At 38.6% G+C, this 22,124-nt stretch overlaps 1 protein-coding gene across 2 annotated transcripts in view; it reads left to right on the top strand.

Moving 5' to 3' along the window:
• The window catches only part of SYTL5 (synaptotagmin like 5), a 170,454-nt gene that overhangs the window by 90,198 nt on the left and 58,132 nt on the right, over window positions 1–22,124 (top strand). For both annotated transcript variants that reach the window (XM_004376939.2, XM_004376938.2), the window contains exons 6-8: window positions 5,432–5,573; window positions 14,171–14,300; window positions 16,101–16,207. In XM_004376939.2, the coding sequence (XP_004376996.1) occupies window positions 5,432–5,573; window positions 14,171–14,300; window positions 16,101–16,207 (379 nt within the window). The remainder of the gene's footprint in view (window positions 1–5,431; window positions 5,574–14,170; window positions 14,301–16,100; window positions 16,208–22,124) is intronic.

The following is a 22,124-nucleotide window of genomic DNA, read 5'->3' as shown; positions in this document are numbered from 1 at the left end:
TGGGTTGAGCGGTTGGGGTCTCATAACAATGTATGTAAAAAAAATTCTGTATGGGAGACTAAAAAAAAATTGATACACATATTGTTATGTGACATTAGTTGCAATCTCTACAATGTGACAGCACACTCCCCCTTTCCACCCCAGGGTTCTTGTGTCCGTTCAACCATTTCCTATCCCTTCCTGCCTTCTCATTCTGCCCCCAGACACTCTGTTAACCCAGAACTAAAACCATTCCCAAAGCTCACTCTTCAGACAAAGACTAGACTGGACTATAAAACATAAAATAATACTCATGAAGAGTGTGCTTCTTAGTTCAATCAGATACACGAGACTGAATTTCATATAATGTTCATGTGTCACAAAATATTATTCTTCTTTTGATTTTTTCCCCACCATTTAAAAATGTAAAAACCACTCTTAGCTCATGGGTCGTACAAAAAATAGGTGTTGGGCCCAGTTTGGTCCATGGGCCATTGTTTGCTGACCCCTGGTACAACACATTCACTTGTTAACACAGAAAATATCCTTTCATTTATCCCAGTCTGAGCTATGAAGACAGCTCAGCTCTCCTGAGGTGAGAACTTGTGCTGAATTAAGAAAATAGTGGAATAAGGGGAGAGGAGAATGCAGGCGAGAGATTATCTGAGATCAATGAACTTAAACTTATCCAAGCTTTAGCCCAGTAGTTTTCAACCTTGGCTGCATACTGGAATCACCTGGAAAGCTTTAAAAAATACTGATGCCTAGGTCCCACCTCCAGAGATTCTTATGTGATTATTCTGTGTTATGGCCTGGGCATGGGGATTTTTAAAAGCTCCAGAGGTGGTTCTGGTGTGCAGCCCAGGGTGAGAGCCGCTAATCTCACAGAAGACTGCTGACAAAGACATAGTAGCACTTTGGGACCACCAAAGATTGGAAACTGGAGCTGCGTTGTGCTTCTTTCCCTTTTCTTTCTCACCTTCAATACTTCTTTCCAATTTAGCAGGTTTTCCTTACTTTCTGTCTACAACATCCCTTGCCCTTCTTTCCTACATATTCATTTTGGATCTAAAATAACTAAAAGGAGTTAAGAAAACTCGTAAATGTTAGAAAGAATATCATGTGTTATCTGGTTGTCATTATCCCAGTGAGTTTTAGTATCTCTCAGGTTAATGCTGCCTTTTGGTCGAGCTGCCTCGGGAGAGCACTCGTTCAATCATGCAAGCATAGGCTCAACACTGTCAGCCCACTCGGGGAAGGTTGGAGCGTATGAAATTAATTCCTGGCTATAATTCCTGGGAGACTTGTATAAACACCAGGAAGGCAACTCATTTAATTGTAGTCTTTGTCTCTTATCTTTGCATCCTCTATCTAGAAATGGATATATCTGGGAATCCGGGAAACCACCATCAAGTTTTTTGCCCAACATGGAATTAGAGATAACAAAATGGAAGGCTTTTAAAGTATATTTCATAAGCTATTATAAGGTAGACGAGAATCTTTCCTACCTTAGGCAATGTGTCTTTCAAGTAGCCCAGAATATCCAAGCTCCCCAGACACTGTCTAAACGGATAATTTCTTGAATAAGAATCAGCATAAAGCTGGTTCCTAGGAGACAGGGATCAAGTACATCCCACTTTCCAACTTCTGACACCAGCCACTTCGCCCACAGCACTCTTTTTCTCTGCTGGGTTTGATAATTCGCTGTAGTCTCACAGAGATCACAGGCTATATTTATGATTATGTGGTTTATTACCACCACACCTCTGTCAGTTTGTCGTACTGTGGTGGCTTGCGTGTTGCTGTGATGCTGGAAGCTGTGCCACCGGTATTTCAAATACCAGCAGGGTCACCCATGGTGGACAGGTTTCAGCGGAGCTTTCAGGCTAGGATAAAAGGATCAGGATCAGCATCAGGAAAAGGTACACAGGCTAGGTCTAGAAGGATCCACAAAGTGGAGCTTCCATTTTCCCAAGGAAAGCATGTTCCTCCCTTCATCAACCAGGGCAGCTCTCAACCAGAACAGCTCTGGGAGCAGGAAAATCTCCCTAAGCCCCTGGGTTCCAGGGCTTTTACCAGCCAGTCCATGCATTTCTTACCGGTTACCAGGTGGGCTCCTTGCCAGACTGGTGCCCAACAAATACTCAGGGGTAATCAAAACACCGTAATTATTTAGGAAGTCCCCTAAGGTTATTTTTCCAAAAACCAAGGGCAAAGGCCAAATAAGGGAATTCATTGCACCACAAGACCCAATTGTACTGAGATAAGATGCCCTGGTGGCGCAGTGGTTAAGAGATTGGCTGCTAACCAAAAGGTTGGCAATTTGAATCTACCAACCGTTCCTTGGAAACCCTATGGGCCAGTTCTACTCTGTCCTATAGGGTCACTATGAGTCTGAATTGACTCAACGGCAATGGGTTTGGTTTTGGTAGTGATATAAATGTATTTATTTCTTGCCAGTTTCCCCTTTACTACCTTAAAGGTTTGTTGGCACTGATTTATAAATACTTCTTATTTAAATATCAGTAACCTTCTATCTGGAGCCCTGGTGATGCAGTGTTTAAGAGCTATGGCTGCTAACCAAAAGGTCAGCAGTTCGAATCCGCTAGCCACTCCTTGGAAACCCTATGGGGCAGTTCTACTCTGTCCTATAGGGTCGCTGTGAGTCAGAATCGACTTGATGGCAAGAGGTTTGGTTTTGGGTTTGGTTTAACCTTCTATTCCGTTAATTGAAACTTGAGGAAGATTTTATCCTCTTCCTATTTCACAGTCTCTGAAGTGGCAAAGATTCATGTCGTTTAAGTCATATTTTATATATCATATGAAAGAGCTGGCACCCAAATATTTATAATAATCTGCTTCATTGGACTAAACCTTTCCTTAGAGTAATCCAACTGAAATAACCAACTGAGAGGAAAACATGCTTCAGAAGCTTACAGTAAATGTCAGCAACAAATGTAAAACTATACGTCATTTTTGAGATAATGCTGCTGGCAGCAATAATTTTCAGCAGCTGAGTTATAATCACAGGTATTTTATTTTATCCTTATTACAGAATAGTCTCTTGAATGTCATCACAAGAATTAATCAACTTCTGCCAGAGCTTCTATATAAGTAGGACTTTTGGTTTCATCCACAGTGGAGACTTTCTCAAAACTGCCTGGGTCTGGGAGAACCTTCAGCACAACCACAAGCAGTCCCTTTGGGTATCATGCCTTCTTGGCTCAAGATTCACCCCTAACCTTTCTTTTTTTTTGAGGAGATTTTACCTAAAACAGTAGGGAGAGATATTTTTGTGTATTGTTTTGAGAGTAGATAACATAATGGTCACAGCACAGCACCATTGGATATATCTCTAAGCCCCTTGTAAGTAGGACCTCTGAAGGCTTGAGATGAACAGGAACACTTGGAAAGGTATGAATATGGTTAACTGTAGTAAAATTTAGAAATGTAGGAACTGAGCTGGGAGGACTCAGAAAAATCACCAAGAAACTTAGGATACCAAATTGCATCACATCTGTTTAATCGCAAAGTTTTATTCTCTGATTGTTAAAATCTAAAGGCACAGTCACAGACCCCTCCTGAGCAGAGTGATATAATTTATTCAAGGTGCCATCTTTAGAAAGAGAAAGCCAGAGACTCTTTCTATGTAGCATCAACAAGATGCTGCCTAGATGATTTTCATCATTTTCTTAAGCAAATTCCAAGAAACTAACTCCCAGTTCTGCTCTTTTTATTATCCCTATCTTGGTAGTTCATTCTATTGGTGCATAACCTGCCTGATTGGAATGGATTTTACTTTGGTGAAATGATGAATAAACAATATGAGAAACTAGAATGGGCACAAGCTTTGTGTGGACAACAATCCTTAGTTTTTATCCTGACTTTGTCACGTACTGATTGTCTGACAGTATGGCATGGTGTGTGTGTGTCTACATGTGTGTGCGTGTATGGAGTAATTACTTAACCTCTCCAAAATTCCATTTCTTCAACTTTAAGACAGGAATGTTCATACCTTTTTACAAGGCTATTGGGGGATAGAAATTGTCTAGCACCTAGAAGATACTCAGTAAATGGCAGCTGCTGTTTGCATGATTACTGAGGGTGGTGGTGGCTGGTAGTGTCAATCAGAGCATATTCATTTGGGTGACTTCTCTAGATCAGAGCCTTGAAAAACTTATGAGGTGCAGTTGACAACTCCAGAAGCCATTGTCTACTCATTCCTCTGCCAGATGTATCTTTGGTAATGACACATGCACATTTGTTCTTTTTAAAATCATTCCTTCACTTATTCCTTTTAGTCTCTCCCTTGATTGACTCTATTGTAGATCCTAATCACTATTAAGTACCACTGTTGTGCTTTATCAGTAAGGTACACTATTATAAAAGCACTTATAACTCATTAAAATAATAACTGATAGAGCAAAACTCATAAGGGATTATATTTTACTACTTAGCATATTGAGCTCACTGAGGGTAAGGAATAAAATAAGAATGAACATTTCCCTTACTGTAAATTTTCAAAACCAATGTTCACTTATGATGCTCCATTTAATAAGAAAATTATGATCATCTCTAAGGCAGGGAACTGTTTTTTCATTAATGATTATTTAATGGAATTGAATCACTTTCGGCAAATATGAAAGTGATTCAAGCCCATGTAACAAATGTAGTTATTTTATACTACATTTATTAAATGTGTACTATGAGTTAGACACTAAAACTACACAGACAATTAAAATATAATTTTTAATCATCTATTAAACATGTACTGAGAGGCTCCTTTGCACCAAGGCATTATGAAAGTGCTAGAGATATCACGGTAAATACGACATGGATTCTATCCCCAAGGAGCTCACAGTTGCAAATAGCACCAAGGCCAACACAAATGGATCAATTAGGCAGTCAAAAATGATGTCATGTAGTCTCTAAATAGTTTGGCAAAGACTGTAAGTCAATAGCAACTGACTAGAGGTTGACAAGGCCTGTGCTTGACAGGAAAGGACTGATTGAGAAGGCGGGAGTTCATCTGGGCCTTGAAGGATAGGGAAGACTTGAATAGACAGAAACTGGCAAAAAGGGCACATCAGATGGAGAGAACCTGGGCAAGAGCCTTAGGGGTGGAAGTGAGCATGGTGAGTTGATAAAATAGTAAGAAACTTTGACCAGCTGGAAAAATGCTAGTTAGCAGCGGAAAATAAAGTCAGAAAGATAGATTGAAACTCAGTTATGAAGACACTGGCGTCAGGCAAATGGGATTGAACCTAGTGAGCCCCTGAAGGTCTTTGAGGAGGAAGGCAATATGATAATTGCTGACCAGTCCTAGTGTGGCTCTTGTGTACTTCATGTGATTCACATGTCCTCATCATTTCCGTTGTAAGCTTTTCCTTGCCTGTGTCTTTGAGAGCTGCTCCGTTTCCATGTGAAAGTCAAAATATGCTTTCTTGTTTAGGGGAAGCACCGGTTCATCAGAGCTCAATGACCAAGAAGCTGGTCCTGGGGCCTCAAAGAGCAGCCGGAGTGATTGCATGACCCCAGTCACTCAAAGGTCACCAGCCCCAAGCATACGCAGTGTGACCTCAGTCATCAGTAGAGTAAGTGCACTGAAATGAAAACTCCCAGCGTCTGGGACTCGATCTCACCACTGTGGCATGGCTGGGTTTGAGCTCTCCACATATCAGAGCATGTTGTTTATGCTGTTTAATGGTAAACTTATTTTTCAGGACTGAACCCCTTGCTTCCTTAGCTCCTGGCAGGAAGCCCAAAGCTAAAAAGAAAGGACAGGACCAGGCTCAAAAGTGGTATTTGTATGGTCAGGGTTTAAATGGCCATATGGTTTAAATAAATATAAAGAACTTTTCATAGTCTCTGATTTTGAGCATCTATGTTACTTCTCAGAACAGATATTCACAAGTTGACTGCATTAAATTTTTCCAAACTGATTTAAATAGGGAAAAGAATGTTGAAACTTTTTTTCTTTTTCTTTTTTTTATTATTGTTCTTTAGATGAAGGTTTACTGAACACAGTACCTTCTTATTAAACAGTTAGTACACATATTGTTTTGTGACATTGGTTACCAACCCCACGACATGTCAACACTCTCCCTTCTTGACCTTGGGTTCCCTATTAGCAGCTTTCCTGTCTCCTCCTGCCTTCTCGTCCTTGCCCCTGGGCTGGTGTGCCCCTTTAGTCTCATTTTGTTTTATGGGACTGTCTAATCTTTGGCTGAAGGATGAACCTCAGGAGTGACTTCACTACTGGGCTATAATGGTGTCCAACGGCCATACTCTTGGGGTTTCTCCAGTCTCAGACTAGTAAGTCTGGTCTTTTTTTTTTTTTTTTTTTTTGAGTTAGAATTTTGTTCTACATTTTTATCCAGCTCTGTGCGGTACCTTCTATCGTGATCTCTGTCAGAGCAGTCGGTGGTGGTAGTCAGGCACCATCTAGTTGTACTGGACTCAGTCTGGTGGAGGCTGTGGTACTTGTGGTCCATTAGTCCTTTGAACTAATCTTTCCCTTGTGTCTTTAGTTTTCTTTGTTCTCCCTTGCTCCCGATGGGATGAGACCAGTGGAGAATCTTAGATGGCCGCTCACAAGCTTTTAAGACCCAGATGCTACTCACTAATGTAGAATGTAGAACATTGCCTTTATAAACTGTGTTATGTCAATTGAGCAAGGTGTTTCCTGAGACCATGGTCCCCACAGCCCTCAACGCAGTAATTCAGTCCCTCAGGGAGTTTGGATGTGTCTGTGGAGCTTCCATGACCTTGCCTTGTACAAGTTGTGCTGGCTTCCCTAGCATTGTCTACTAACTTACCCTTCACCAAGGTTACCACTTATTTATTGTCTGGTGTTTTTCCATCCCCACCCTTCCCCACCCTCGTAACCATCAAAGATTGTTTCTTTTTGTGTATAAACCTTTTCATGAGTTTTTACAATAGAGGTCTCATACAATATTTGTCTTTTTGTGATCGACTTATTTCACTCAGCATAATACCCTCCATATTCATCCATGTTGTGAGATGCTTCACAGATTCATCATTGTTCTTTATCATTGCATAATACTCCATTGTGTGTATGTACCATAGTTTGTTTATCCATTCATTTGTTGATGGGCATCTAGGATGTTTCCATCTTTTTGCTATCGTGAACAATGCTGCAGTGAACATGGGTGTGCATATGTCTGTTCTTGTGACGGCTCTTATTTCTGTAGGATATATTCCTAGGAGTGGAATTGCTGGATCGAATGGTATGTCTATTTCTAGCTTTCTGAGGAAGCACCATATCATTTTCCAAAATGGTTGTACCATTTTGCATTCCCACAAGCAGTGCATAAGAGTTCCAATCTCCCTGCAGCCTCTCCAACATTTGTTATTTTCTGTTTTTTTGATTCGTGCCAGTAATGCTGGGGTGAGGTGGTATCTCACTGTGGTTTTGATTTGCATTTCTCTAATGGCTAGTGATCGTGAGCAGTTCTTCGTGTGTCGTCTGTTAGCCGCTTGAATGTCTTCTTTGGTGAAGTGTCTGTTCATTTCTTTTGCTCATTTTTTAATTGGATTATTTGTCTTTTTGCTGTAGAGGTATTGAATTTTCCTGTAGATTTTAGAGATTAGAACTTTGTTGGATTTGTCACAGCCAAAATGTTCTTCATAGTCTGTAGGTTCTCTTTTTACTCTTTCGGTGAAGTCCTTTGATGAGCAAAAGTGTTTAATTTTTAGAAGACACCAGTTATCTAGCTTATCTTCTGGAGTTTATGTGTTGTTGTTATGGTTTGTATCCTGTTAATGCCATGTATTAGAGTCTCTAGCGTTGATCCTATTTTTTCTTCTATGATTTTTATAGTTTTTCATTTTATATTTAGGTCTTTGATCCATTTTGAATTAATTTTTGTGTATGATGTGAGGTATGGGTCCTGTTTCATTTTTTTTGCAGATGGACTTCCAGTTTTGCCAGCACCATTTATTAAAAAGACTGCCTATTCCCCATTTGATGGACTTTGGGCCCTTGTCGAAGATCAGGTGACCGTAGGTGGATGGATTTACATCTGGGTTCTCAACTCTGTTCCATTGGTCAATGTATCTGTTGTTGTAGCAGTACCAGGATGTTTTGACTACCATAGTTGTGTAGTAGGTTCTGAAGTCAGGTAGTGTGAGTCCTCCTACTTTCTTCTTCTTCTTCAGTAGTGCTTTGCTTATCTGGGGCTTCTTCCCTTTCCATATAAAGTTAATGATCAGTTTTTCCATCTATTTAAAGAATGTTGTTGGTATTTGGATCGGGATTGCATTGTAATTGTAGTGTTTTGTAGTTTTCTTTGTATGGGTCTTTTACAGCCCTAGTTAGGTTTATTCTTAAGTATTTTTTTAGGGGTTATTATAAATGGTATTGTATTCCTGATTTCCTTTTAATCATTCTCTTTATTGGTGTATAGGAATCCAACTGATTTTTGTATGTTTATCTTGTATCCTGCTACTCTGCTGAAGGTTTCTATTAGTTCCAGTAGTTTTCTCGTGGAGTCTTTAGGGTTTTCTATGTGTAGTATCATATCATCCACAAATAGGGACAGTTTTAATTCTTCCTTACCAATTTGGATGCCCTCTATTTCTTTTTCTTGCCTTATTGCTGTAGCTAGGACTTCCAGCACAATGTTAAATAAGAGTGGTGATAAAGCGTATCCCTGTCTTGTTCCTGTTCTCAAGGGGAATGTTTTCAGCCTCTCTCCATTAAGAATGATGTTGGCTGTTGGTTTTGTAGAGATGCCCTTTATTATGTTGAGGAATTTCCCTTCTATACGTATTTTATTGAGAGTTTTTATCGAGAGTGGATGTTGGACTTTTTCGAATGCCTTTTCTGTGTTGATTGAAACGATCATGTGATTCTTTTCTTTTATTTATGTGATGGATTATGTTGATTGATTTTCTAATGTTGAATCATCCTTGCGTACCTAGTATGAATCCTACTTGTCCGTGGTGTATTATTTTTTTTTGATATTATGCTGAATTCTATTGGCTAGAATTTTGTTGAGAATTTTTGCATCTATACTCATGAGAGATATTGGTCTATAATTTTCTTTTTTTCTTTTTTTTTGGTATCTTTGCCTGGCTTTGGGATCAGGGTTATGCTGGCTTCATAGAATGAATTTGGAAGTATCCCTTCCTTTTCTATGTTCTGAAATAGTTTGAGCAGTACTGGTGTAAGCTCTTCACTGAATGTTTGGTAGAATTCTCCAGTGAAGCTATCTAGGCCAGGATTATTTTTGTTGGCAGTTTTGTTTTTTTTTTAAATTACCTTTTCAATCTCTTCTCTTGTTGTGGGTCTGTTCAGATTTTCCACGTCATTTTGTGTTAGTTTGAGTAGGTAGTCTGTTTCTAGAAATTTGTCCATTTCCTCTAGGTTTTCAAATTTGTTGGAGTATAGTTTTTCATAATATTCTGTTATGATCCTTTTTATTTCAGTTGGGTCTGTTGTAATGTCCCCCATTTCATTTATATTTGAATAATTTCCATCTTCTCCTGTTTTTCTTTTGTCAATTTGGCAAATGGTTTGTCGATTTTGTTTATCCTTTCAAAGAACCAACTTTTGGTTTTGTTGATTCTTTCTATTGTTTTTCTCTTCTCTATGTCATTTATTTCTGCTTTGATCTTTATTGTTTCCTTTCTTCTGGTGGCTGTGGGCTTCTTTTTCTGTTCTGTTTCTCTTTGTTCAAGTTGTGTATTTAATGTTTTGATTTTGTCCCTTTCTTCTGTTTTGATGTGTGCATCTATTGCTATAGATTGCACTCTGAGCACTGCATTTGCTGTGTCCCAAATGTTTTGGTATGATGTGTTTGCAATCTCATCAAATTCTAGGAATTTTTTAATTTCATCTCTTATTTCTTCTATTACCCAGTGATGCGTAAGCAGGGTGTTATTCAGTTTCCATGTAATTGGTTTTTTTTCCTTGCTCTTCCTGTTATTAATTTCTACCTTGATGGCGTTGTGATCAGAGAAGATACTTTGTATTATCTTAGTGTTTTGTATTTTGTTGATGATTGCTTTGTGGCCTAAGATGTGGTCTATTCTGGTGAACGTTCCATGTGTGTTGTAAAAGAATGTGTACTTTGCAACTAGAATCTTGAAATCTTGTTATGGTTTTCTTTTCTAAACATCTATTAAACTAAGAAGTCAATACATGATGAAGACTTAAGTTGCATATACTGCACACACACACACACACACACACATAATAAATTACATTTATATTGGTTTTCTTTTTAAGGAACACTTTTAAGGGAGAAGACAGAGAAAGTATTTGTGGAAAATATTTCCCTTTATTAAATATTCTGTTGGAAGGTATTCTTGGAGTGAATTAGCAGGAAACTGTATACATATAGCTTGCATCTATATTTAAGAAATATTTACATAAGAACCATAATCCTTTGATTCAGCCAATATTTACTGAGGGCCTACTATGTGCCATGCCCTGTGTATAGAGCAGTGAATAAAACAGACAAAAATCCTTGCCCTCATAGAACTTTCATTGTAATATGTTAGACCATGATAAATTCCGTGGAAAATGGTAGCTCAGGTTAAGAGGAATAGCTGCAGGAAGAATTTTTATTAGGGTATTCAGGGCAGACCTCAAAGAGAAGAAGACATTTGAGCAAAGACTTGAAGGATGTGAAGGAACTAGCCATGCTGAGAGAATGTGTTCCTCCAGGGAGGGCAACACTTATATACAGCAGGTACACTTGGGGAAGGCCACCCAACTTACTTATGGCTGGTCTCCATTATGAGTAGTCAGTGACCTTGTACAACCAGTTTTTAAAATATTTTAATGCCCCTAGGGGAATAGCCAGTGCAAAAGCCCTGAGGTGAGAATGTGCCTTGTGTATTCAAGTAAGAGCAGGGAGGCCTATGTGGCTGTTATGAGTGAACAAAAGTTAGCGTACTAGTAAGTGAGTTCAGGGAGCTAATAGGGCCATATAGGGCCTTGTAGACCACTGTATGGACTTTTGCTTTTACTCTGAATAAGATGGGATAGGGATAGTTGGAGGATTTTGAGCAAAAGAGTGACATGATCTAGCTTCTATTTAAGCAGAATCTGGGAACTGTACTGAGAAGCAGCAGTAGGAGAACAAGGGTGGAGCAAAAGAGTGACATGATCTAGCTTCTATTTAAGCAGAATCTGGGAACTGTACTGAGAAGCAGCAGTAGGAGAACAAGGGTGGAGCCCAGAAGACCAGTTAAGAGGCCATTGCAATACTCAAGAGTATTGGGGTGAGAGAAAATGGGGCTTTGAGACAGGGAGATAGCAGTGGAGGTGAAGCAATCATACTGTATATATATTTTGAAGGAAGAACCTAAAGGCATTCAGTTAAGTAATAATAATGCATTTATTTAAACACTTGCAGTCTGAATTGTACTTGCTGCTTAGGTAAAAGGCACATTTAAAATTTCATAAATATTTATGCTAAACTCAACAAGCAGGTTCTGTTCAATACAGAGAAGAGCACATGGATAGTTGATGATTACACTCACTTCTTTGGCAACTTAACAAGGAATGATATTCAAAATATTTAGCAACTGCTATAACAGAGGTACTGAGCAATCAGAAGAAGAGACACTGGCACAGGGCTGTTGCAGCATTCTGGAGGCCCTGCCAAGCTGTGCATTAACCCAGATTGTGGGGAGAGCTAGGGTTGTGGAGGAGGGGAGCATGGAAGCAGGAGGAGAAGGACTAGAATTACTGCTGTTTACTAATTGATTCAGAAGTATTTTTAAAATTTTAACAGCTGATGAAGCTGTATGTACTAGTGGGTGAAGCTGTATGTACTAGTGGGTAGCAGCTAACCATCAGTCTAATAACAAGTACATTAGTTGAGTTTGTTCTCAAAACAAGGATTATCTTCCCCCCCTATCATTTGAGATTGTCAGGGGTAAAAATGACCCTTGTCATGTGCTCAAACCTAACATCGTCTATATGCTTATTTCTGTATTAAACAACATCTAGATTTCCCTCAACAGAAGCTCACTGCAACTGAGTATATGTTCCATAAAAAAACCTGTTGCCGTCAAGTCGATTCCTACCATAGTGACCCTATAGGACAGAGTTGAACTGCCCCATATGGTTTCCAAGTCTGGAATCTTTACGGAAGCAGACTGCCACATCTTTCTCCTGTGGTGGCTTCCAACCTTTTGGTTAGAAGCTGAGCACATAACCACTGTGCCACCAGGGCTCCTGAGTATATATAGGCAATTGCTATGTTGATCTATCTCGCTCTTGCATTCCAGCTTTCCACTGAGTAGAAGAAAAAGAAAGAACAAGAGAAATCCTTTCTGTTAAATAAACATAAGATGGCACAGTAGTTTCCGATGCACATTTGCTCTTTCATGAGGAAGGGAAGAAGTGTATAGGGTTAGATGATGACCAAGGTAACAACTTGACAGTTTCTCCCATTTCTCAGATTCTCACTGCTTCAGTGTTCTTTTTCTGCTTATAGCATGTAGGAAGTAAGTTTTTAAAATGACAAACTCATCAGACATGAAAATCTCTAGCTTGTCCTCTGCTATGATGTAACCTGTTAATTTTCGGCTTAACATTTTGAACCTCCAGGGTATGTATTGCATTTTAATGACCATATAATATTAATTGGCCCATTAGTGCTCAATATTAATGATACTCCCAGGACTCCTGTCGGAAAATTTTCTGTTAACATAATTGCCACTGAAGAACTTAGTCTTGTTTCAATGGAGGACTCCATGTGATGAAGAACTTTTTGAAGAGAAAATGTTGAAAACTGACCTAAATTGATTTATCTATTTGACCTCTGTCATAGTCTTTTGATAAACATTGATAGTCTATGGCAATTAGAGGAATTGGTAGCTATATACTTCCTGCTACATGTATTATGTGTTGAAGAATAATCAAAGACTAAAAATAGTCTATATTGAAGCTGAGTTGATCAGCCTGCTAAGCAAGTAAGAGCCACATGTCTTTGGAGTGAGTTCATCAAAAGCTCCCTAAATGTCTAATATAAGGGCTAGATATAGGGCAACAAGGAGGGAACTCCTTCCTGTATGACATTAAAAGCACTCACTTTTTGATTATTTACAGAAGGGGAAATTAAACAGTCTTTTTTAGATTTGATTATTATCACACTGTTACGTCATTTGCATAGATATTTAACCTCAACTCAGTTCTCAAAAGGTCCAAAATTAGTTGTTTTATGCTCAAGCAGGCTTGGGGTAGGTAATACAGCAGTCAAGCCCTTATGGGCACCTACAGACTTGGGACATTTTCAACAATGTCCTTTATCATATGTTACAATGAAAGCAAGTCTTAAACTGAATTCTACCACATGCAGAAACATTTATTAGTAAGCAAGCACCAAAACAAACAAAAAAAAAACTACCTGTTCTTGTAAACTGACAAATTCCCCATTCTTTATCATTTTATAAACTTTGATAATCCCTTTGCAGGAGAGTTTCATTCCACCATATTTTGATCAGCCAGGCTTCTAGATGGAAAATATGGGGATACAGGGGGGAAAAGTAGGGGTAGAGGAGGTTAGCTTTGGTTCAAAGGAGGGGTATTGACAGTGGGGACAAACATAGGACCAAACAGTTCTACTCTGAGAGTATGGAAGCTTACCAGATTCTTATACGTAGCTCATGAAAGATTGGGTGTACCTGTATCACTTTCGTGTTAACTGTATATTAGAACACTCACTAATTTTGCCAATGGAAAAGTATTTCTAACATCTTTTGTGCTAATTAACAAACCTGCTAGTATAGATTTTATATAGTAATTTTTAATTATAAGTTTCAGAGTTATATGGACTCCTGATGAGTTCCTTTAATGCATAAGCTCCTCCTAAAGTAGTACACACAAGGAGCCCTGGTGGCGCAGCGGTTGAAACATTCAGCTGGTAACTGAAAGGTCGGCATTTCAAACCGACCAGCCGCTCTACGGGAAAAAGATGCGGCAGTCTGCTTCTGTAAAGATTTACAGCCTGGGAAACCCTATGGGACAGTTCTACTCTGTCCTGTAGTGTTGCAATGAGTTGGAATCAACTTGATGGCAGTGGGTTTGGTTTGGTTTTGGTAAAGTAATACACACAAATGTATTGATACTGAAGTATATTTATATGGCAGTATTTTAAAATAATTCACAGTCCATATAAAGTTTCTTTCATTTTTACTTTGTGGACAGGAGCGTGGTTTTGATAATTCCATGGGTTTGGCTGCCATTGAAAGCACCTCTGAAGACTTCACAAAGCATCATCACAGAAACACTTCGGGCACACCTTCCATAGCAGTATCCGGGGCCTCCCTCTCCTCAGGTAATTATTTACAACATATCTACTCTGTTGTTTAAAAATGACTAAATCAGTTGGAATTGATGGATCAACATCCATTTCATACCTTAGAAAACAATCTTCCATTTTTAAACCCATAGTGGTAGGCCAATTCCATGAGAATGGAAGACCTAGGTGATGCCTTAGGCCTCTTGCATTCATGAAAAATCCATTTATTGAATGTATATTCTTACCAGGCATCATTGCCAAGTTTCGGAACTATACGAGAACAAAGGAGTATAGGAAATGCAGTTGGCCCTAGCATACATTTAATGGCAGATAGAGACACTTTCACAGAGTTCAAGGAAATGGTAGATCAAGTGATATGGTAGTCAGAAGTTCCCTATATCAAGACAGATAAATCATTCCAAGGTGTAAATAAGGAATTATTTGCAAGCAGCATTAAGGTATTGATAATAATTCCTTTCATTTTGTGGTACACTGAAATACATCATTTCACTTGATCATCACAACCACCCCGGGAAGCAGGTATTATTTATATTGCAATTTTATACCTAAAAATAAGGGAACTCTTTAGAGAAACTTGTCAGAATTATAAAGTTTATGTCCCCTGTGTAGAATTAAAACCATGATAAAAGCTTCAACAATGAAAAATTATCTGTCACCCAATGATATTTGCAGAAAGCCTAAGGCTGGATTCTGTGTGCTGAGTTGGGGAGTCTCTCCTAATCAACCAGCTCCCAAAGGGTTTTCTAAATGTATGTAGTAATTGCTGCATTTTGTTCTGGAGTGGAAAAGCAGTTGACCTGTTAAATGAAAAATTTTAAACTAGCCTAGAAGCCGTCGTTATACAGTCTACTTCTATTCTACAGCTCCTGTTTATTGAGCACATACTTGTGTCAAGCACTATGCTAAGCACTTCTGTATTATCGCATTTTACCATTTCAAACTTAAGTTCTTGATTCAGAGATGATAGTCTTACCTGTTCTCTTCAATCTTTCTCATTTATAAGCAACAGTATCTAACTCAACAGGGCTTTTGTATAGAACTATTCTGTAGAAGTAAACTGCCCCTGACTTGGTAAGCTGTCCACAGCATTACTGAGGGATGCATTGTTCTTTAACTTACATTTTTTAAACTGAAAACAATGTTCTTCTACTGACAGAATGTTCTGTTTCCTAAAGAAATGAAACTTCCTGTCAATTTAGCTATATCCATTCCCTTTTTGTGTGAAAGGAACTTGCTCTATCATTATTTTAAAAGTAGCAATTTAGAATTGATCGACTTATATTTTATGTCAAACATAAAAACAGTGAATTCTATGAATATTAAAATAAAGAAGCATTAATGTTTTATTTTTACCAAGCTTAAGGGCCCATCCTATGAGAAGTTTTCACAGTCATAAGTAAAGCAGAAGCCGTAAACAGCTTAAAGCTTAGCATTTTATAGTAGAACATTTAAACTTCTGTGATCAAAGGAGGAATGAACTTATCTGTGTTGGTAATTCAGTCCAAGGTAATTTCCAAAATACCATAAAAATGGAAGCATGTTAACATAAACAGCCTGAAGTTACTGACTCTGACTGTTGCCTTCATTGTTGTTGTTAGGTGCAGTCTAGTTGGTTCCGACTCATAGCGACCCTGTGTACAAAAGAACGAAACACGGCCCGGTCCTGTGCCGTCTTCACAATCGTTGCTTTTATAGCACTATCTATGCCCTATGCCTAGAAAAATTGGAATAAAGATGCAACATTTGCAATGAAAAATATGACCTTCTAACAAAATAAGCTGATTCACAGCTTTCCTTTTCTCTTCCTTCCTCCAGACCGGAGTCAATCCGAGTTAGATTTGAGTGGGTCATTTTCAGAAGATGTAGAAGATACTGTAAGCTTAAGAAGCAAGTCTGTCCCTGGGGCTTTAGATAAAGACTTGGTAAGTTATATGTGAAAGAGAGTCTCATGATCATGAGGAAACAAGGGCATAATCTTGCTCTAAAATGTTCTACTTTTGGGTGATGATGAATTGAGAGTAAAGTAGGATATATAATAATCTCCTCCTGTTCACTGTCAATATACAAAAGCAACTGAAAGAACCACTTAGAAAAGGTAACAGGCAATCAGGTTAATGAGTGAGGATTACTATCTCTTAGAAAATACTTGGTAGGTTTTCAGTTACTAAACCCGGGAAACAAGGAATCCTAATATTTCGTAAACTGAACGGCATTAGAAGTATCTGACTATATATTTTACATGAACATTTCTATATCTCAAGTTGCCTCCACAAACTGCTTTCTTATCTGAAATTAAATTATGTGAAAATTAAGTTTCAGTGAACTCATTTGTAAAATGAGAAGTTTCAATTAGATTATTAAGATTTCTTGTAGCTCTAATATTCTGATATTCTGTTCTATAATTGCTATAAAGAAATTTGAACTCCTTGGAAGAAAGACATAACACAAATGTTAAATGACATTAATATAGCTTTTCCAAAGCAAGCCAGGAAACTTTGAGTTCTGAAACTAAATGTTATTTATTATAGTTTAAAAGACGGGGAAAGTAATTTAAAATCCACCACACAAAAAAGTAGGCAATGTTTGTAGGAATAAAAAAGCGTATAACCACTTCGAAAGAAGTTTGGCAATTTCTTAAAAAGTCAAACATAAACTTACTATATGATTCAGCAATTTCACTCCCAGCTATCTACCCAAGAGAAATGAAAGCATATAGCCACATAAGAATGTGTGCTTGAATGTTCATAGAAGCATTATTCATAATAGCCAAAAAGTGGAAACATTCTGGATGCCCATCAACCTATTAATAAACAAAATGAATATTGTAGTCCATAAAGTAGAATATTATTCATCAATAAAAGGAAGAAAGTACTGATATATACTACAACATGGATGAACCTTAAAAACATTATGTTAAGTGAAAAAAGCCAGGTAAGACTACAAATTGCATGATTACATTTACATGAAATATCAAAAAAGGTAAATCTCTAGAGAAATAAAGTAGATTAATGGCTGCCAGGGGCTGGGGATGGAAGCGAGGATTGATTGCAAACAGACATGAGGCAACTTACTAGAGCAATGAACAAGTTCTAAAACTGGATTATGTTGATGTGTGCACTATAAATTTGCTAAAAAGTCACTGAATTGGACACTTACAATGAGTAAATTTTATTGTATATAAATTATAACTCAATAAAGCTGTAAAAAAAAAGTACACATCAAGTGGAAGAGTTAAAACAAATTTGGCAATATATTGCTAATTGTTGAAGCTGGGTGAATGGATATGAGGGTTTATTATACCAGTCCTTCTATATTTGTGTATGTTTGATTATTTTGATAATAAAATTTGCTTTTAAGAGAGTACTGAGAATAGAGTTTAAGTGCTAACAGTTGGGTTATTCAGAAAGAGCAAAACAAAAATATAGAAGAGGGAATATTTGAAAAAAATAATGATACATTTCTCAGAATCAAAGAAATGTATGTCTCAATATGAAAGCACCAAACATGAGGAATAAATAAAAACTCACACCTAGATACAGTATAGTGAAATCTAACTATATCAAATATAAGAGCAAATTCTAAAAACTTTTAGAGACAAATCCACTTACATACAAATAAGCAAGGATCAGATTAATACAAGAATTTTCAATAGCAACACTGGGTACTAGATGACAAAGGAGGAGCCAAGATGGTGGATTAGTCAGATGCACTATACTGTCCCCCTACAACAAAGACCCAAAAAATCAAGTGAAACAGATGTAAATAACAATCCTGGAACCTTGAACAACAAAAAAGAAGAATAAAGAATCAAACTGAACAGTGACTGGAAGGAAAAATTGAACAAACACAGCAAACGAGGACGAACATGGAATGGAGGGGCTCTGCCAGCTGTCCCAGCTCATCGTGGCCATCTTAAGACAAAGCTGGTAGCAACCCTGGGTGAGACACATAAGGAGGCAACTTCACAGCATTCCCATAAAGACAGAAAAACTTTATAGACACGCTCGGAGTGAAGCAAGTTGAGTAGATCATGATCTGGATCTAAGAAGGAAAACACAGAAAGGAGAGCGAAAGTTACAAGGATCCTGCCGTCCACAGAGCAGGGAGGGAGCCAGATATACTCACAAGCGATGATCCCTGACCTCTAGGGTGAGTGACATACACAAGGAGGTGGATCCGCAGAGTATCAGTGGGAGCTCTCCCACCCAACCAGGCTAGGTTGAGGGCAGGTCCTGACTGCTGGCTGCAGCAGACAAGAAGTGCCCTGGCTAGCCCGAGAGGCTCACTCCCCCTCCCCTACTCTCCCGATCAGAATTGGCAGAAGGTCCCATACTCCAGTCCCCCTGCCTGACCAGAAACCATATCACAAGCCCATCCCTTCCCCCCCAACCTAGCCCCATCTACCACCCCTTCCTGTCCATCTGATGAGTGATAGTAGGCATGCACCAGATACATGCCCATACACCACCGTCACTCCCTCCCAGGCCCTGAGTGTCTTGGTAACCACCCATACACACACATGCCTGCCCACCCCCCACACCCCACCTAGCCTGGCAGGAGGTGATGGCAGGCAACTGCATGCACACCTGCCCACAGCTCCCTCCCCCATCCCCATGCCTGGCAAGAGGCAGTGGCAGCGTGGCTGTGAGTTCCCACCCAGCAAGGGGCAGCAAGTACGCAACCATGTGCACGCCAGCCCATCACCCACCCCACTGTCCAGTGGGAGGAAGTAATCATGCCCCCACTAGTCAGCCACACTCACCACACCTGCTGTCCCAATCACTCAGCAAGTGCCACTGCCCACTCCTATGCCACTGGACCAATGACAGTGGCCAATGCCCATGCAACCCTCCCTCGGCTGCCCTGAAAGACCAGCAAACAGAGACCCACACTCATACACTCAGCCGCTACCCACCCACCTGGTAACAGGTGGGAAGCACTCCACTGTGGCCACACTAGTGACCAGAGTAGCACGTCTGTCTCGTCTGCCTGGATACATCAAAACAAAACAAAAAATCAGGAGGCAGCAGATAAACATACAATAAATAAATAAATATAATAACACCTTAATGCCTCAGAGACAACAGACGATATCAAATCACCTAAAGAAGCAGAACAAGATGGCTCCAGCAAATGACCAAAATAAAGGACCAGAAAACTTTCCTGAGGACATCTAGGACAATTGGCATATAAAAAAAGTTTATTAAGAAAATGTTCTGCATCCTACTTTGGTGAGCGGTGTCTGGAGTCTTAAAAGCTAGTGAGTGGCCATCTAAGATGCATCAATTGGTCTCAACCCACCTGGAGTAAAGGAGAATGAAGAACACCAAAGACACAAGGAAAGTATTAGCCCAAGAGACAAAAAGGGCCACATAAACCAGAGACTGCATCAGCCTGAGACCAGAAGAAGTAGATGGTGCCTGGCTACCACCAGTGACCACCCTGACAAGGAACACAGCAGAGACTCCCAGATGGAGCAGGAGAAAAGTGAGGTACAGAATTCAATTTCTAGTTAAAAGACTAGACTTAGTGGTTTGATTGAGACTGGAGAGATCCTGGAAGACATGGCCCCTGGACTTTCTGTTAGCCCAAAACTAAAACCATTCCTGAAGCCAACTCTTCAGACAAAGATTAGACTGGACTGTGGGACAAAAAGTGATACTTCTGAAGAATGTGCTTCTTAGCTCAAGTAGATACACAAGACTAAATGGGCAGCTCCTGTCCAGAGGCGAGATGAGAAGGCAGAAAGGGTCAGAAGCTGGTTGAAGGGACACAGGAAATCAGGGGGGAAAGGAGGAGTGTGCTGTCACAGTATAGGGAGAGCAACTAGGGTCACATAACAATGTATGTATAAATTTTTGTAAATGAAACTAACTTGAATTGTAAGCTTTCACTTAAAGTACAATAAAATAAAATTTAAAAAAAGACAACTTCCCTGAGAAAGAAATGGTAATGGAACTACCCAATAAGGAATTCAAAAGATTCATATATAGGGTTCTCCAAGATATCAAGAAAGGGATCAAGCAAAACACAGACAAAACCAAGGAAAACACTTGAAGAATTCAGGAAAACAATACAAGAACAAAATGACAAAATAAATAGACAATTAGAAACCATACAAAAACAGCAACTAGAACTCCAAAAGACTAACAATAGAACTTCAGAAATAGACAACTTAATGGAAGGACATAGGAAAGGACATGGAAGACAGAATCAACAAAATAGAGGACAAATCCCTTAATAGTAATTTTTTGAAGAAAAATCAGAAAAAAGAATGAAGGAAAATGAAGAAACCCTAAGAGTTATGTGGGACACTATCAAGAGGAATAATTTACATGTGATCTGAATTCCAGAGCAGGAAGAGACAATAAAAAGCACAGAGAAAATTTTTGAAGATTTGTTGGCAGAAAATTTCCCTAATATGAAAGGTGAGGAGACATCCACCCAAGAAGCACAATGAACCCCATACAGCATAGATCCCAAAAGAAAATCACTAAGACATATCATGATCAAACTTTCCAAAACCAAAGACAAAGAATCCTGAGAGCAGCTCAGAAAAAACTAAAGATCACCTACGAAGGGAAACCAATAAGACTAAGCTCTGATTTCTCAGCAGAAACCATGCGGGCAAGAAGGCAATGGGACGACATATATAAAACTCTGAAAGAAAAAAATTACTGACCAAGAATTATCTATCCAGAAAAAAATGTCTCTCAAATATGATGATGAAACAAGGAGATTTCCAGATAAACAGAAATTAAGGGAATTTGTAAAAACCAGACCAACCTTACAGTAAATATTAAAGAGTACCCTTCAGATAGAGAACCAACAACATAAGACAACAACCTGAGATTAAGACGTATGACAGCATCAGCCAGATACCAACCCAGATGAAGAATTCTCAAAAATAAAATAAAACTACACTAAAAACTGGGAACCAGAAACAAAAGTCTGTAAATGACGACAATTTCAAAACAAAAACAGGGAATAAATAGTGTAATTATAGAACTTCCACAGGGAAAGGAAGTCAAAGTAATATCAAGAAATAAAAGACTGCTTTAAACTTCAGAAAATAAAAGTAAACTTCAGGGTAATCACAAAGACAATTAACAAGCCTACCCATCAAACTAAAAAAGAAGAAAATCATAGACTCAGTAAACACAAAATCAACAACAACGAAGGAAATGAAAAGAAAACCCACAAACCAAAAGAACTCAGCACAGAATATTATGCACAACAAACAACCCGTCATTACTGAAAAAAAGCATAACAAAATGACACCAGTGAATTCATACCTATCGATAATCACACTGAATGTAAACGGTTTAAAGGTACCAGTAAAGAGAGAGAGAGTGGCAGAATGGATTTAAAAAAAAGACACAGCAATATGCTGTTTACAAGAGACACACCTTAGACACAAAGATATACATAAACTAAAAATCAAAGGATAGGGAAAAATATATATCAAGCAGACAGTAACCAAAAAAGACCAGGAGTGGCAATATTAATCTCGGATAAAATAGATTTTAAGTCAAAATCCACAATCAAAGATGAGGAAGGACATTATATAATGATTAAAGGGTCACTCCACCAAGAGGACATATCCATAATAAATATATACGTACCCAAAAACAGATCTCCAAAATACATAAACTCTAACAGCATTGAAAAGAGAAATAACCCAAACTACAACAAAGTGATGTTGAAAATCTGAACAGACCCATAACAAGAGAAGAGATTGAAAAGTTAGTAAAAAAAACTCCCAACCAAAAAAAGCCCTGGCCCTGATGGCTTCACTGGAGAATTCTACAAAACATTTACAGAAGAGCTTGTACCAGT

Source organism: Trichechus manatus, unplaced genomic scaffold (genome assembly GCF_000243295.1).
Source record: "Trichechus manatus latirostris isolate Lorelei unplaced genomic scaffold, TriManLat1.0 scaffold00046, whole genome shotgun sequence".
Lineage (NCBI taxonomy): Eukaryota > Metazoa > Chordata > Mammalia > Sirenia > Trichechidae > Trichechus > Trichechus manatus.
Note: the sequence above shows the minus strand (reverse complement) of the source record. Positions and strands in the feature narration are given on the sequence as shown.